At 38.5% G+C, this 15,063-nt stretch overlaps 1 protein-coding gene and 2 non-coding genes across 3 annotated transcripts; all 3 read right to left on the bottom strand.

The window, feature by feature from the left end:
• Positions 1-590: 590 nt before the first annotated feature.
• Positions 591-8,190, bottom strand: RPL3 (ribosomal protein L3). Its single transcript, XM_026694858.2, has 10 exons — positions 8,066-8,190; positions 6,757-6,949; positions 6,145-6,313; positions 5,326-5,461; positions 4,120-4,306; positions 3,590-3,750; positions 2,887-2,988; positions 2,533-2,628; positions 1,865-1,984; positions 591-707 (listed from the first exon to the last, which is right to left on the bottom strand). Exons 1-10 carry the CDS (start codon positions 8,066-8,068, stop codon positions 663-665), a joined length of 1,212 nt encoding a protein of 403 aa, XP_026550643.1. The 5' UTR covers positions 8,069-8,190; the 3' UTR covers positions 591-662.
• LOC113409706 (small nucleolar RNA U83B) lies at positions 3,901-3,994 on the bottom strand. The gene has a single exon (XR_003370569.1). It is a non-coding gene; the product is annotated as a small nucleolar RNA U83B (small nucleolar RNA).
• LOC113409707 (small nucleolar RNA U82P) lies at positions 5,462-5,509 on the bottom strand. The gene has a single exon (XR_003370570.1). It is a non-coding gene; the product is annotated as a small nucleolar RNA U82P (small nucleolar RNA).
• Positions 8,191-15,063: the final 6,873 nt, after the last annotated feature.

Below are 15,063 nucleotides of genomic sequence, written 5' to 3'. Positions count from 1 at the left end.
TTGCTGGATTGTTTTTAAAATGTAAGGAAGTTGCCAAGTGCAAAAATAAGTCATTTCAGGTTTTAACATCTTTTCAAGGAATCACCAGTATTTTGGAGCACAAAATAGAGACCAGCATGCCTCACTCTACTCTGGGCACTGCTGAAGCATAACACGTCACCATGAAAATGCCTTGGTTCAAGGAGTCTCAGCTTCTGCAATCACATTAACAACAAAATATGCCAGGGGGATTGACTTTGCCTCCGCTGATTCTTTCTGGAGAACTTTTTTTTACAATATCACACATTAAATGTCTGCTTCGAATATCTTCCTTAATGAAATGCAATAGATTGTTTCGGGTACAAAAGCTGTCAAAATAAATGGCAAATATTTCCACTGTAGAGTGTAGAAAGTCTTTCCTAAACACTGGAAAGCCAAATAAATTTCAATTAATTTAGATCAATGGCTTCCAGAATCAGGTTATCAACTACTCCTTTATTATTATTTTTTGACAGTACAGCTACTTAACATGTAGATCAATACTTACTGGTATTAAGCAATCTGCTATTAAAGCCTAACTTAACACTGATGAACAGCAACAATTCTATAAGCACAAGGCAAAACAAAGACTTTATTTGCAGTTTTATTATAAACTACAGATGAAAATCCCAATACGCCAGATATTAAGCAGTCTCCTCTTTGGCAATGCGGTCTTTCTTGAGTGGTCCCTGAAAAGAGGGGAAAAAAATATCTCAATTTACATAGTAGATACCAGTAAGGATAGGTTAGGTGGGGTTTTTCCTTTTTGGAAAGAGACCAAAAAACAACAACACTCCATTGAACAGTGAGAGTATGTTGCCACCTACTGGACACTTGATGTAGCACTGTCTGAAGTTTAGTCATGTGGTTAGTAAACTACATCTAATGTATGTTGGTTTTGGATGTATGTTGGTTTTTAAACATGCTAGATGGAGTAGTGTAAAAACAACTTCAGCGACTACATTTACATAGCAAGTTTAACACCTTTACACCTCCAATAGTTAAAATACTGGAAGTGTATTTTAACCCAAGGAAGGCAAGAGAATAAATTTGCTTTGGACCAAATCAACCCCCATTTAAGATCTCAAACTCATGTAGGTTCCTCTATATAGATTTGTGTCAGTGTTAAAGGCAAACTCTTAAAAATGTAACTCATTTTTTAATTTTGCACATAGAATAGAGCAGTGGTCCCCAACCTTTTTGTACCAGGGACCGGTTTCAAGCAGAAAATTTTTGCAAGGACCGGGGGAGAAAGAGAAGGGCTTTTTGGACCAAATCAACCCCCATTTAAGATCTCAAACTCATGTAGGTTCCTCTATAATAGAGAATCCTAATATGAGAATGGGCTTGCAAACTGCATATATAGCTCTCAATTATTTTACTGCAATGAAAACTAGGGGAAAAGTTCAAAGAAAAAGTAGCCAACAAATAAAGTAATATTGTCTCCCCCATAATGGCTTGCAAATCGAAAAATGGAAACCCTGAATTAAGTATAACTGTAGAGTTGAGTTTTCAGGTATAGAACCACTTCCTTCCTCTTGTCACAATTTAAGTTATGCACTATCCTACAGAAATGGTAAGCCATTATGGGCATAAATTCCAGATAATCTTCATTAGAATAACGTTATAGCTTCCAATTTATATTAAATCTATATTTATCAATGGTGAAAGCAGAATTTTAAAGTCACAACTCATCTAGGTAGTAAATTTTATACAAGCCTTGATTATTATCCAGACCCTCAACAGTTACTCTATTATTTCTTTACACTGTGGAATGAATTATGCTGCAGATACAATAGGTAAAACCATTACTTGAGGTAACAATTTGAAATGAAATAACTCTTACCATGAAAGCTTTCTTCTCTTCTGCTGTCTGGAAACGGCCATGGCCAAATTTGGAAGTGGTATCGATAAACTTCAGGGCAATCTTCTCCAGGGCGCGACGTTTGGTCTGCACAAGCAAGGACTACACGGGAAAAGTGGAAAGGATTAGAAAAAAAACTGATCAGCAGTCAATTTAGAAATCTCATTAGCCCCTATTCAAAATCCAACAGTTAAATGTTACAGCAAACCTACAACTTCCACTGAACTTATCAGCCCTGTAGATCATCAGAGCTCTCCAATTCTTGGCAACAACTTCCAGAATTCTAGGTAGCGTAGCTCCTGGCTGTACATTACTGGAAATGCCAGGAATCACACTAGAAAGAGCTGGATTATATGGTACAGATGCAAACTGTATAGTAACTGCTTGATGCTTATTTGTGTGCTCCACTCAATCCTAGTGCAAGAGGGATGCATTCAGACAGTGAGCAGCTTATTGCTTCCATGCTTAAATCAGTAGTTTTTTTTTTTTTTGTTGCAAACATGATTAGAATTAAAACTACACAACTAAGTCAGCTACTGTCTGTCTGGGGTGTTTCTGCAGATGGTAAATGATTTTTGGAAAATCTGACTACTTTCTGGACAAGGAAGCAGAGGAACCTCAGCAACGACCAACGCCTTTGAAACACTCACCTTGCGCAAAGTGAGAACTCTCTTCTTGGTCCCAACAACACATCCTTTCAACATAATGAAATCATTGGTAACTTCACCATAATGGACGAACCCACCCTGTGTGGTAAAGGAAGCAATATTTTAACTGTTTAAGCCAGTTTCCCTTATTCCCAGTGGGATTCTACCAAAAACTCAATGATTTAAGTTTTTTTCAAGACAAAGAATCCAGAGCAACTAATGATCAAACAAAAACTACCAAAACACATTGTAAGAAAACAGGATAATAAAAATTATTATAGTGCAGATTTAACAATACTGAACATCATTCTGCTCCACTAAAGCAAGGTTTATTTCCAACTTTTAAGCACAACTCACCAGAGGGTTAATGCTCTTGTCAGATTGATCATATTCTGTTGAAGCATTATTTTTGATTAGCTTGCCATCTTTGATCTGGTAACCTTGTCCAATCTTGTAGATCTAAAAAATTAATACATGGCAAAGAAGGTTGACCAATACAGACATACCTTCTGAACAGTACATACTCATTATTTGTTACCAATGCTATACTATGTATGTATACTAGACTATACTATTTGTTCCAAGTATTCTGTGTCTATCAGCAAATATGGAGTGAAAATGGCAAACTAAAATGCAGCTGAAAGTTATATTATCATTTGTGGACTTCTGATTAATATCCATTAGATTTTTCTGTCAATTGCCACCAAAGATTTGACGTTAGCCAAAATTTTACATATAATTACTCTATGTAGAATTACATTTCTTCTACAGCAATTTTAACCATAAATATTTTAGTCCTTTTGATACCAACAAGTGACACTGCACTGCCACTCTTCAATTAATAGTTGTCTTATGCCTTTCAAATTTATGAATCCAAACCAACTCAATATGTTGGTATTCTCCCAAACCAAACAGATGCTTTTAAAGTAGAAGTAATAGTACTTCAACTCATACTAATAGCAATGAGTACAGCCAATGCACCAAGGGATTGTGGAAATAATGCTTTAACCTAGGTGAGCACCAACTCAAGGCTGCAAAATGTTAAAGCACACCCTCTTACCTTTTTATTGATTTCTGTACGGTGATGGTATCCCTTCTGACCAGCACGAGCCACAGAGAAGGCCACACGAGCAGGATGCCACGCACCAATACAAGCAACTTTACGTAGGCCCCTGTGAGTTTTGCGGGGCAATTTTTTTGTATGCCATCGGCTAGTGACACCTAAGAATAAGAACACAGAACTTTTCAAGTTACTCTGTTAATTACTCGTTCTTTGAGGAGAAAGTACTAAAAACTAAACTAAACTACCCAGGAAGTCTCTGCAGTTATCTTTTACTGGCCACCCTGTTCCCTTCCATCCTTCATTATGATGCTGCTCTCAGAAGGAAGGCAGCATGGAACAAACTCCTCATGGGTCTCAGGCACCGTGCCCAGTGCATATTCCATGTCCTCATCACTGAGCAGTACTTTAGTGCAGATCACAATTTGCTCTCCATGTCACAAGGCAACATAAAGTCAAAAGTTATCCCAGAACCTACATAGCTTTGAAAAACCAGCCTCACTATACTTTTACCTAAAAACAATAGTTACCTTTGTATCCCTTGCCCTTAGTGACTCCAATGACATCTATCATTTCATCTTGGCCAAAGACAGTGGACACAGGCACCTGCTGTTCCAGCTTTCCTCGGGCCCATTCCACCTTCTCAGCGATAGTGCCACCATTCACCTGGATCTCCATCAGGTGAGATTTCTTTTGCCGGAGTGGAAGCATGCGCATCTGATGGACCAAACAGAAGCAATATTATAGTTTGTACAAGGTGCCTCGTTTTTTATTCACCTGTGAATTTTTCCCACCATCAGATAAACATCTTCAATGAAATCATCCAAAGATAAAGAATGATTGCTTGTTCTCAGAATAGGCCACACCTGAGGCCCTGTGTGCTAAAAAGCAACAAAAAGCACCAGCATTCCCAACTACTTGTCCTTGCCAAAATCGATAAACAGCTTGTTTATAAGCAAGACCCAGATGAGTAACAGGCAGAAGAATAAGCAACAAAAAAGACCATGTGAAATACTCAACAAAATCGAAACCCTTCAGGGAAGTCAAATAACATTTTACAATGAAATGTTCAGTAGGACCATTTAGTTACTATAGAATACATGTCAACTGTGTTTTACAAAGTGTTGAGTAATACAGGCATGATATTCCGCTCTGAAAAAAAAATCGGGGCCAGCCAAAAGAGACCCCCCGCGGAGCGCCCGCTGCTTTCCCTCACCAGGGCTGGGCGGTGGCGTGTTGCACGGAGGCTGGTCTGTGGCTGGCCTAGTTCCCTTTTCCTGCCGCTCAGCGGCCTCCGCTCGCACCGCCCGGGCTCCGCTCAGGTATCCGGCTGGGGCTGTCAGGAGTTGCTACCACCGGTGCAGCTCCACGCGGCTCCAGTCCGCGTTGCCTCGGGAAGGGAAAGGCAAAACCAGGAGCCGCTGCTGCCGTTGCAAAGCGCCGCGGCGGCTCTTCCTTTTTGCCTTTCCCTTCCTGAGGCAACGCGGACTGGAGCCGCGCCAGCAACTCCTGACTCGGGGCCTCCGAGGGGAGGGGAAGGAGGAGAAGAAGGGTGGGGGAAAGGGGGATTCCCAAAAAAATCGGAATTCCGATTTTAATCGGAAGAATATCATGCCTGGTAATATTAGAAGTTAACCAGCTTACAATTTAATAATAGCAATAACACCAGCAAGTCCTTGGATAAGACTTCAGTGTCCGTAAATCCATGTGTGGAAGGAAACCAGGAAAGTACTCACCTGAGTGTGGGCAATGACCCTGATGACCTGGCAATACTTCTTCATGCTGTTGAAGTCTTTCTCCAGCTGTTTCTTGCCTTCCTCATCCTGCCACTTCTTGCAGTACTTGGTAAAGGCCTTCTTCTTGGACTTATGCCTTCAAGGAGCAGAGCAGAGGGGGATTGGCACAGCCCTTCATCAGCCCACCCAAGGAGGTGGCTTGAGTGGAAGAAACCGCCAGGGGATTGAATAGGCTCATTGCCAGCTTCTAAGGAGTCTTTTCCACCGGCAAGCGGAGCCTGGAGCTCATCAGACAGTGGCCAACCTGCCAATGCTGAGCGGAGCTGCCACAAATGCCAAAGAACATTAATATGTTCAGAAATAATCCTGTCTTACATTACATGTCAGGTTCACGTTAACATGAACTTCCTTACATGTATAGGTGGGTGTTGCACTTCATATGCAAGACTCCAAATGTGCTAGTGAAAATAATTTCCTGAATCATCACTCATTTGCCAATTACATATGGAAGAAATAAGAGAATGTCAGAAATTCTTAAACTACACCACCCTGAAATCACTTTGATGATGGAAACTACACTCAGTACACTCGACAATCAGCAACAAATGCCAAAGGCAATTCCTTATGTCCGCCCGTCGAGAAAATCATCATGTGTAGTGCAGGTGTTTCATTTCTAAATCTTAATAGGAACAGACCCTTCAATATAGTTTTCAGTGCTCTAATTCCAGATTCAGATTGTGTAACTCCTGCCAGAAGTATCATATAGCCAAATCCAATAAACTTTATACTTTCCCACATAGGAAAATTCAGTTATCATACCAGTTCTTGTAGAAACGACGCTTGCACTCATCACTGATGTGTTCCGCAAACACAGTCTTGAAGGTGCGAAGGCCACGGGGAGTTTGCACATAGCCAACAATCCCAACAATGACCATAGGCGGGGTTTCCACCACAGTAACTGCTTCTACAACTTCTTTCTTGTTCACCTCTGTGAATCAGATGTTACAGAAGTCATCCTTAAAGCACCCATTTTGTTCTCTTATAATTAATGGAAAATGCAAAAGGCTACACCCAGAAATAATCTAATCTTTCAGTTCTGCAAGTTAAATTATTTTATTTATAAGATTTATAGACTTTCCATCTTAACTTTAAACCCCTTAGCGAAAACTACCATGGGAAACTCAAAAGGGATTAAAAGAGGTTTTCTTATACCTATACAAAAGTCAAACTACTACACAATCAGAAAGAGAAGATGAACATAAGTCAGACTTTCCAACTGTACTTCAACTGCAGTCTGATCGGCTAAGCAACTGTAGTCTAACTAGTCTACACCAGAAAGATAAGTAGTTTTGATGCTACATCTTAATCACTAGTGGCAAGCACCAGTTTCACTCCCTCCCCCCATAATCCACAAAGTAAAGGAATACTTACTGGACCCAACTCTATCCACTTCTCGGACAATGTGGGTCATGCCTGCCTTGTATCCAAGAAATGCAGTGAGATGGATAGGCTGGCTAACATCATCTTTAGGAAAGCTCTTCACTTTTCCTCGATGGCGAGAACTGCGCTTACGTGGCAGAAAGCCCAAAGAGCCATGCCTGGGAGCTGAAAATTTGCGGTGCGACTAGAAAAAAAAAATATTTTCTCTCATAAGAGCATCTTGAACAAGTTATTTCAAATCATTGACCCCTTTTAAGCAGAAAACAAGCCTCCACTGAATAAGACCATTATATTCCACTCATAACAATCCTTCTAAAACAATTTAAGATTTGAGGCATAAAGCAACATAAACATTAGGCTCCCAGGACTGTTACTAGCCCATAAAGAAAATTTATATATTTTACTTCAAAAGACTCACTTCTCCTATCAATTATTCTGATTAGGTATATGTCTTGAGAAAAAGGCCAAGTTGGCTTTACTATGTTTTCCCCTATACCCTTTTAAATAGCATTAGAGGAATTTGGAAATGTTTATTTTTGGTGGACAAGAATTGCACGCATACAAATGCTTCTCTTATAGTCTGTTTTTCTCATCCCTATGAAGAGAGTATATGGATAACTTTAGAATCATAACCACATTCAAAATTGAGACTTCTCCCCATGTGCTACAATTCTATTGGAAGAAAAACAGATAATCCTACAGGGGTTTTACATATTTAATCATTCTAAAAGACAGTGACTTAACTAACACTTGGGCAAGTAATTTACTGGGACTTTGGCCGTGCAAATGATATCCCATCATGGCACTGCATCCCAGCGTTGCAAATAATATTCATACAACTGGAATAAAACTTTATTTTATAACTACTAATCCCATCCATTAATGGGCAGACTCAGTAAACACAGAAATCATCTTATTCCTTTATAAAGTCCTGCGACTCACTTTCCACGTGGCCTTGGCAAATAAGCCAGGCCCTTAATTTGAATAGCTGCTGATGCATTGTATCCTGAATAACTAGGCCAGGTCCCTCAAATAATCCAGCCAGCCTCCATAAAGGAACGTCTTAATTTAAATCCTCAATTCTGTGCGTTTAAAGGGAGAAAGAACTAACTAGGCCAACTCTTAGAATCTTAACAGGCCCGGGTCTCTCATCCAATGATGACATAAGGACTCCCAAAATACTTATCCGGGTACCTTTGATCAAATATAAGTAAGAAAAACCTGACTTTTTACACGTGAGAGACACCCTCGAAAGCGATGGCAGTAGATTGCATACCGCAGGCCCCGCTCAAACACCTACCATTTTCTCTCCGAGCCAACGCAGAAGGGAAGACAAAGGCTGCGCATGCGCTATTTATCTCCTTTTCGCGGGGAGGTGCGGCGAAACGCCTTTCTGGGCTGTTACGCATGCGCTTTTCAAGTCCTTCGTACGCGTGCATAGGAAATGTCGCGAGGAGGGTAGAAGGAAGTGATACCATTGCAGGTGGAGCGGGACTACGGGTGTCGATAGAGCTTCAATTAAGCAGAAGACGGGTTTGCAAAGCCGTTTAGAAATGTGTAATTCATACTAAAGTTGAAGTTGGAATTGCTTGTGAATGAACGTACCTTCGGAATCAAGCTCTTAGAAAATCACGTCTTGGTCTTAATCGTGCGGTGCAGCAATGGCTGTCCAAGACAGTTCCAGTTTCTCATATGATTCCTTGGAAAAATTAATTGTCTATTCCTGATCTAGCTCAACAAAGAGTTCCAAGATCCAGCCCCAAACTTGTAAGCTCACTTATTTGGAAGGCCCTCTTTGAGGCCTTCTACGTTACTAGCATTTTAGTTTCAAAGATATACAATTTTTGGACTTGCTTTCGTTAGCTATGTAGAAGCAGAGTACACAACCCTCTAAACTTAAAACAGTTTTTAAAATCTAAATATCTAAGCTTGTATAAACTCTTGATTATTTCAAAGTCTTACTCTTATGCTATAGTGCACTCGCCAAAATCTCTGTGAAGCATGTTTTTTTTAAAACAAAATGTCAGTTTTATAGCTAGATGTTCCATAGAGATACGGAATATATAATGCATAAGAAAACTACATGGATTGTATGTCCTCTGTAATATGTTAAAAAAGAATATCAATGAAAATTAGCATTAATTTCTCTTGGTAACTTCCATAACTAAATAATGAAATCAAGTTTATTTAAGGCAGTTCTATATGTACACACACACACACACACAATTTTAAATTACTAGCTTAAAAAATGAGAATGACGAATGTAATGTAATTCGTCATTCTCATTTTTTAAGCTTGTAATTTTAAAAAATGGAAACAATCCAAGATTTCCTGAAGAACTGGGCACAAATATTCACAGAGAACAAGACGGGAGAATGAAAATACTGTTGAGATGAAGAAGGACTGGAGAGTCAGAAGATGAGGTTGAGCCTTTGTATTGTCTTATACTGACCTGAGATTAATGGGTCTGTTTTTACCTTGGCTGATGTTTCTAGGTGTGGGTTTTTTTCTCCCCGTTTTTTATGCTTTTATAGTTTACTTTACATTATTGGTTCCCCAGGATCATGACTTTGAGGTGGGTAGCCACATAAATTGAAATAATAAAGTTATTTAAAAATCAAAATTAAATACTTCCTGTCAATATTCTGTCAAACTATCACATAACCTAGAATTCATTTTAACGTTCTATTACCATAGTTTCTCAAGTCCCCATTGTACTTTCTAACTATATCTTCTTTCTTCTCAGTTTCCTGGCCACCCATATCTTCCCCCTTTAAAGGGGTGAAGAAAAACCATGCATCATGTTCAATGGTTATTTTTAAGACTGATGTCATAAAATGCCTGGAGTTCAACTTGGCAAGCCTACTTCACTATGCCCATATTTGGTTCTCTTTCTGATGTAACTAACTGCTTGTTGTGATGAGATTAGTTACGTAGAAGGAATCTGAAAACAGATGCAAAGGGAAGGGAAGAAATTTGTGCTGGAGTGAGTGTGGCCTTACATATCAGGTGCCCAACTTAACAACATGTTGGGCAATAAAGGATGTGCAGTTTACCAGCCTTATGGAAAGCAAATTATGACTCAGAGAGCAGAACAATCCTTATGGCTTCCCCAAGTCCAGCTCATGGTACTTTGCTTCTTGATATATTCTTTTTTTGTAAAACTGTACAAGATGTTGCTGCATCCTCTGGCCACAGTAGGGAGGCTGATCTTCTATTGGATCACTGTCCATGTGACAGGGATTGTCATTCTGTGTCACTTCAGCCAAAAGATGTCAAGTACAGTGTGTTGCATTCTGCTTAGGGAGCTCTGGAAAGATGTGCTAGCCCCAATAGTCCGGATCCTGTGGTGCTTCCAGGCAGTAATAAAGAACTTGTGCTTTTATTGGGCCGATACTTTTCAATATTATGCTGCCAAATGGACTCTAGGACTGCTGTTTGTACTCCTGAAACAAAGAATGTTGCCAGGCGCTTCATCTACAGAACGACAACTTTACCACTCTGTGCACAATAGTCCTAAGGAAAACAGTGAATTTTATCAGATAATGCTACGACCAATCATGAAGCAGATTGTGACTTCTCTCTTCCTGGGATTCTTGGATGGAGTTCAAGAAGCTGCTTTCTTGTCATTAGGAATATTGAAATATGCACTGACCCAACTTTTTAGCTACATCAAGCCCATACAGCATTCAGCCCACAACAAGGACATTTTAGGTGATATTACCTGTGTCCTTCCACGTATCCATGTTCCCTTGTGCACCCGTTTTAAAGGCCCTGCTACTTCTATTCTTAAAGACATACCCCAGCATTTTTACGTGCTAAAATTTGTTGTGTCCACAGAGCACATAGTCAGTGGACCAGGCAAATATGGTTTAGATACCACCAATATTCCTCTGCATGAAAGGTTTCAGAACAACAAAATGAAGAATGGGTTTTCTTCCGTGCAAAAAACAGATACAACCGTGAAGCGAATGAAGGTGGCTTGCATGGTCTTCATTGCACTCTACCTTTCCATGTTCTCCAGTGTTATAAAGATTATCAGATAAAAGAAGTGAAGGTTGTTATATGCTGACATTTTTTAATGCCTTTCCCTTGGCACTTGCACTGTGGTGTTCCCAATTATATGGAGATGCATGCATGCTTTTAGCACACAACTGCAAAAGAATCCCTCATGTATTTTGCTAATATAGTGTAGTAGGAACAAATAACTAGACTATAGACTTTGCTATGTAAAATTTTCAAGAGGGATCTGAGGGCAAAATTGTGCTTTAAGAATTAAGCTTCTAGATGTTTTCCATTCTTAATGGCATATTAATATGGAGTAATTAATTTTTAAATGAAAATTGTCTACATGCAAAACTAATTCACAATACACAAATGAATAGGGTTTTTTTGTTTTAGTTTGCTGTATTGTTCAAACTTTTTGAATTGCTTGATAGTTTTTATAATGTTATGTATTGGGTGGCATGAAGTGTGAGCCTTGTCCTTTGTGGATTGTTAAGCAAACCATAGTTTACTGGCCATACAAGCACAGACCTTGATAGGATTTATACACTGCACTAACCTATTAACATAGCTTATTTGCAGCTTATGTGAATTCCAGCTTTCCCCTCCTCCAAATCCCAACTGACAATTCATACTTTTTTGTAAGGTTACTTATGTGATTAAAATTCCAACTGGATATTTAGTATGTTTTAAGTTTAGAGGAGTGTGAGAAAGAAGGGAAAATCAAGTTTAGAATCAAATATGAGTGAAGCAGTTAGAGCAACAGAGTATCATCCTACATTATAAAATAAAATTGTTACAACATCATCACATTATCATTCTTTATTATAAAATCCAGTGTACAGAACTAATGTAGCATTTATCAGCAGTATCCCTAATTGTTATTCAATATAAATATTACCCAATGATTGAAATATAAATGTTACCCAAGGTGTTGTTTTTTTCTATAAGTCATTGCATATTATTCTGGCTAAGTAGATTGGTGTAAACTTGAACAGGTATTGAGAACAGAAATAGTGATGAATTAATTCAAGACTATTAGGATTTTCTGTTTCACAGCCATTTTTTTCCAGCCTAAGTTCACAATTCCATTACTCAACATTCTTATAGTGCACATTTATATATTTTGTAGTATAGTACTACAAGTTGGCTGGAAATTCAGGAAGAAGTACAATTCATTTGGAGAATATTAGGTTGAGGAACATTGCTTTATATTGAACATAATTTTGATATCTATTGCTGTACATGGCAAAGATTAAGGGTGTTATTTTCATTAATACTCACATACTTGGTGTAATATATTCTTATTTGCCAAATGCAGGTCAGCAACCTTTTTGGGTCAGCATGTACAGCATGGATTTAACAAAATGTATACATTGCATAAAGTCACAGTAGCATTTTGGAAGTTTAACGTGTTATAAACCCAGTCCACTGGGACTTTCTGAACAAACAGCAGGGAACTAAAGTATGGCTTTTCAATATGAATGATCTCAGACTGTTTTGTAGAGACATTTACAAAATTATTTATGTGAACAAGTTTTCCTATATAAGTGGGCGTTATTTCAAAAAAGAGTAGGCTGATCCACAATTGCTCATTTCTATTGTGTAAGCCTAACAACATAGTCCTGAATGTCCTGATTTTGTAATTAAATGTTAAATTCACAGCACAGGTCTACATTGGAAAAAAAATCTTAATTAACTCCTTATTTACCTCTTTGTTATTAATAAGACTTGGATCAGTGCCTCCAGTTGTTAAATAGGAAAATATTTCAGACCATGGCTTACAGTATGGGCTGATGTTGGAGCACATGTCAAGAATAAGTGTGCCACCTTCTATTGGCTTGGATAAAGCTTTTCCTGGCGTAGATGTGGTTAAAAGCAATTATAATGAAAAATAGAGGGACAAAGCATGCACAAATTAACAGTTCTATTTGACAGGCAGCCTGTTTTTTTTCCTTCTTCTTTGTCCCACCTTCTTCTTGCTCTTGAAGTTTTCCCTTTTGCTTTTCATAGTTCAGGATCTCCATTTCAAGAAATTCAAATATGAAGCCAAAGGATCTTCCTCCCCTTTCTGCATCTTCTTTCTGTTTTTTTAAGACTCATCTTCAATTCTTCCAGGAGTGATGCCATTTTAAACAGTTTTGAACAACCACCCAATTGACTTTAAGTAAAAACAAAAAAAAGAAAAAACCAATGCCAAAAACTTTTTTTTATATATCACCAAAGATTCTTGTTTCTTGTTTCTTTCCTTTACTTTTCTTTGCCATGGGTTACTGTATCTTTTAATAAGGTTTCAGTTACAATGTATCCTCAGGAGTCTTTTCAAAGTTTCGCTGTTAATCCTCTTTATTTTTCCAGATGGCACTTCATTTTTTCATTATTCCAAGTTCCACCCTTTTGCCTCCACTCTTCTCCTTTTTAGGGTTTTAAAATGACCAAAGAAAAAAATCTTTATTCTCCTTTTGATACTTAAATTTCAGCTTAAAGTTGGCTATTAGTGTCAAAGTAAATTAATATAAATTTCTTTCCATACCATTTGCAGTTGTCAATATAAAGGTAAAAAAAAGGGTTTTTAACCTCCTTTTCTCTCTCCTTCGCCGCTTAAAAGTCTTCTTTCAGAAGTATCCCTCTAAGTACTTTTAGATTCAGGGTACCTTGCTTAGATGTTCTCTGTTGTTTAGCCCGGTCTGTCCTGCTTTCCTCTTTGTCTTCCTCCTGCACAATCTTATCTAGTCAGGTTCTTCTTTGAGGTGGCCATTTCTGACCACCGCTGCAACCGCCTTCAGGAAAGGGAGTTTAGTCCAGCCAAGGAGGAGAGATGCGGCTCCCCTCCACTCAGCTAGCAATCTCCCCCCTCTTCACCACCTCTACGGGGTGGCTTCAGCCCCGAATCCAAAGGATCAGGGCGCTCCAGCGGCAAGCAGGGATTGACAGTGCGCATGATCGCGGATTTCAAACAGGAAGCCCCTGTTTCTTGCAACTTTCTGACACTGCTGTTGCTTTGTAAATCAAACAGTGACTGAATGACACTGAATGAGTTTTAGCTAATATAAATTCTCATTATTTTAAAGATTCTGGAAGGCTGGGAACAAACTATTTACTCTAATTGTAAAAGATAAACTCATTTCAGTTTAATGCAGCATGACCAATTGACTAACTGGTTTTTCAGGGCCATTCTAATTCCTCAGCAAATAATTGCTGAACTGAATGATGAAAACAAAATTATGCAAAACACCGCTGAGCCAAGTTCAGCCTGTTCTGTTACGTATGGTTACATATTGGCCAGTCTCTGCCATCACTGATGTTGAAAATGAACAAATATATACAATGCCAGTATGCTTCTAGAAATGATTTTACTAGTTTTGTTGCCATAGTTATTTTAAATTTGGTAAAAGGTATCTGCTATTTTCCTGACAGCTGCTTAGTGATTGCCCCATCTAAAAATTCTGCAAGAAGCAAAAGTTACAAATCTCTAATGCTGCATATCATGAAATAAGCCCTGCTGCTGCAGGAGTTATTTTGGATCACATTATCAGGTAAAAAGACAACAGAAATTAAGAGGCAATTCTTCCCAAACTTTTCACAGTAAATATAACCTACAACTGGATATTTATTTATTTGTCAATCGCTTACAATAGGTGCAAGTATAAACATGAGTAAGAATACAGGAAATATGTACGAATAAATGGGGAAAATAGGACCGGGGCGGTAGGCATGATGGTGCACTTATGCACGCCCCTTACAGATCTCTTAGGGATGGGGTAAGGTCAATAGTGGTTAGCTTGAGGTTAAAGGAGTGGGGGTTAGAGGATGTAATAACAGAGTTAGGTAGTGCATTCCAGGCATTGACCACTCTGTTGCTGAAGTCGTACTTTCTGCAATCGAGTTTGAAGCAGTTTGCATTGAGTTTGTATCTGTTGTGTCCTCTTGTATTGTTGTGGTTGAAGCTGAAGTAGTCATTGACTGGTAGGACATTGTAGCAGATAATTTTGTGTGCCACACTTAAGTCTAACCATAGGTGGCGTAGTTCAAGGTTGTCCAAGCTCAAAATCTCAAGCCTGGTGATATAGGGCAGTGGTCCCCAACCTTTTTTGTACCAGGGACTGGTTTCACGCAGAAACACTTTTTCAAGGACCAGTTTTTAGGGTTTATTTATTTATTTATTTATTTATTTATTTATTTAATTATTTAATTATATTTTATTATATATTCCACTCATTGAAAAGCTAGTTATGACTTAATTTAATTATAATCAAAGTTGGATTGGATTTAATAATCATGGTTAATACAGGC

The sequence above is a fragment of the Notechis scutatus genome, chromosome 6, assembly GCF_049901735.1.
Source record: "Notechis scutatus isolate UNSWTSFEM ecotype Mainland chromosome 6, rNotScu1.2, whole genome shotgun sequence".
In the NCBI taxonomy this organism is placed as follows: Eukaryota; Metazoa; Chordata; class Lepidosauria; order Squamata; family Elapidae; genus Notechis; species Notechis scutatus.
This window is presented reverse-complemented; position numbering and strand designations above follow the sequence as displayed.

Excerpts from the sequence above, each read along its gene's own strand:
- RPL3 (XM_026694858.2), bottom strand. Across the intron at positions 2,629-2,886 it reads ACAAGAGCATTAACCCTCTG|GGTGGGTTCGTCCATTATGG; the intron begins GTGAGTTGTGCT and ends TTTACCACACAG. Across the intron at positions 708-1,864 it reads AAGAGAAGAAAGCTTTCATG|GGACCACTCAAGAAAGACCG; the intron begins GTAAGAGTTATT and ends CCCTCTTTTCAG.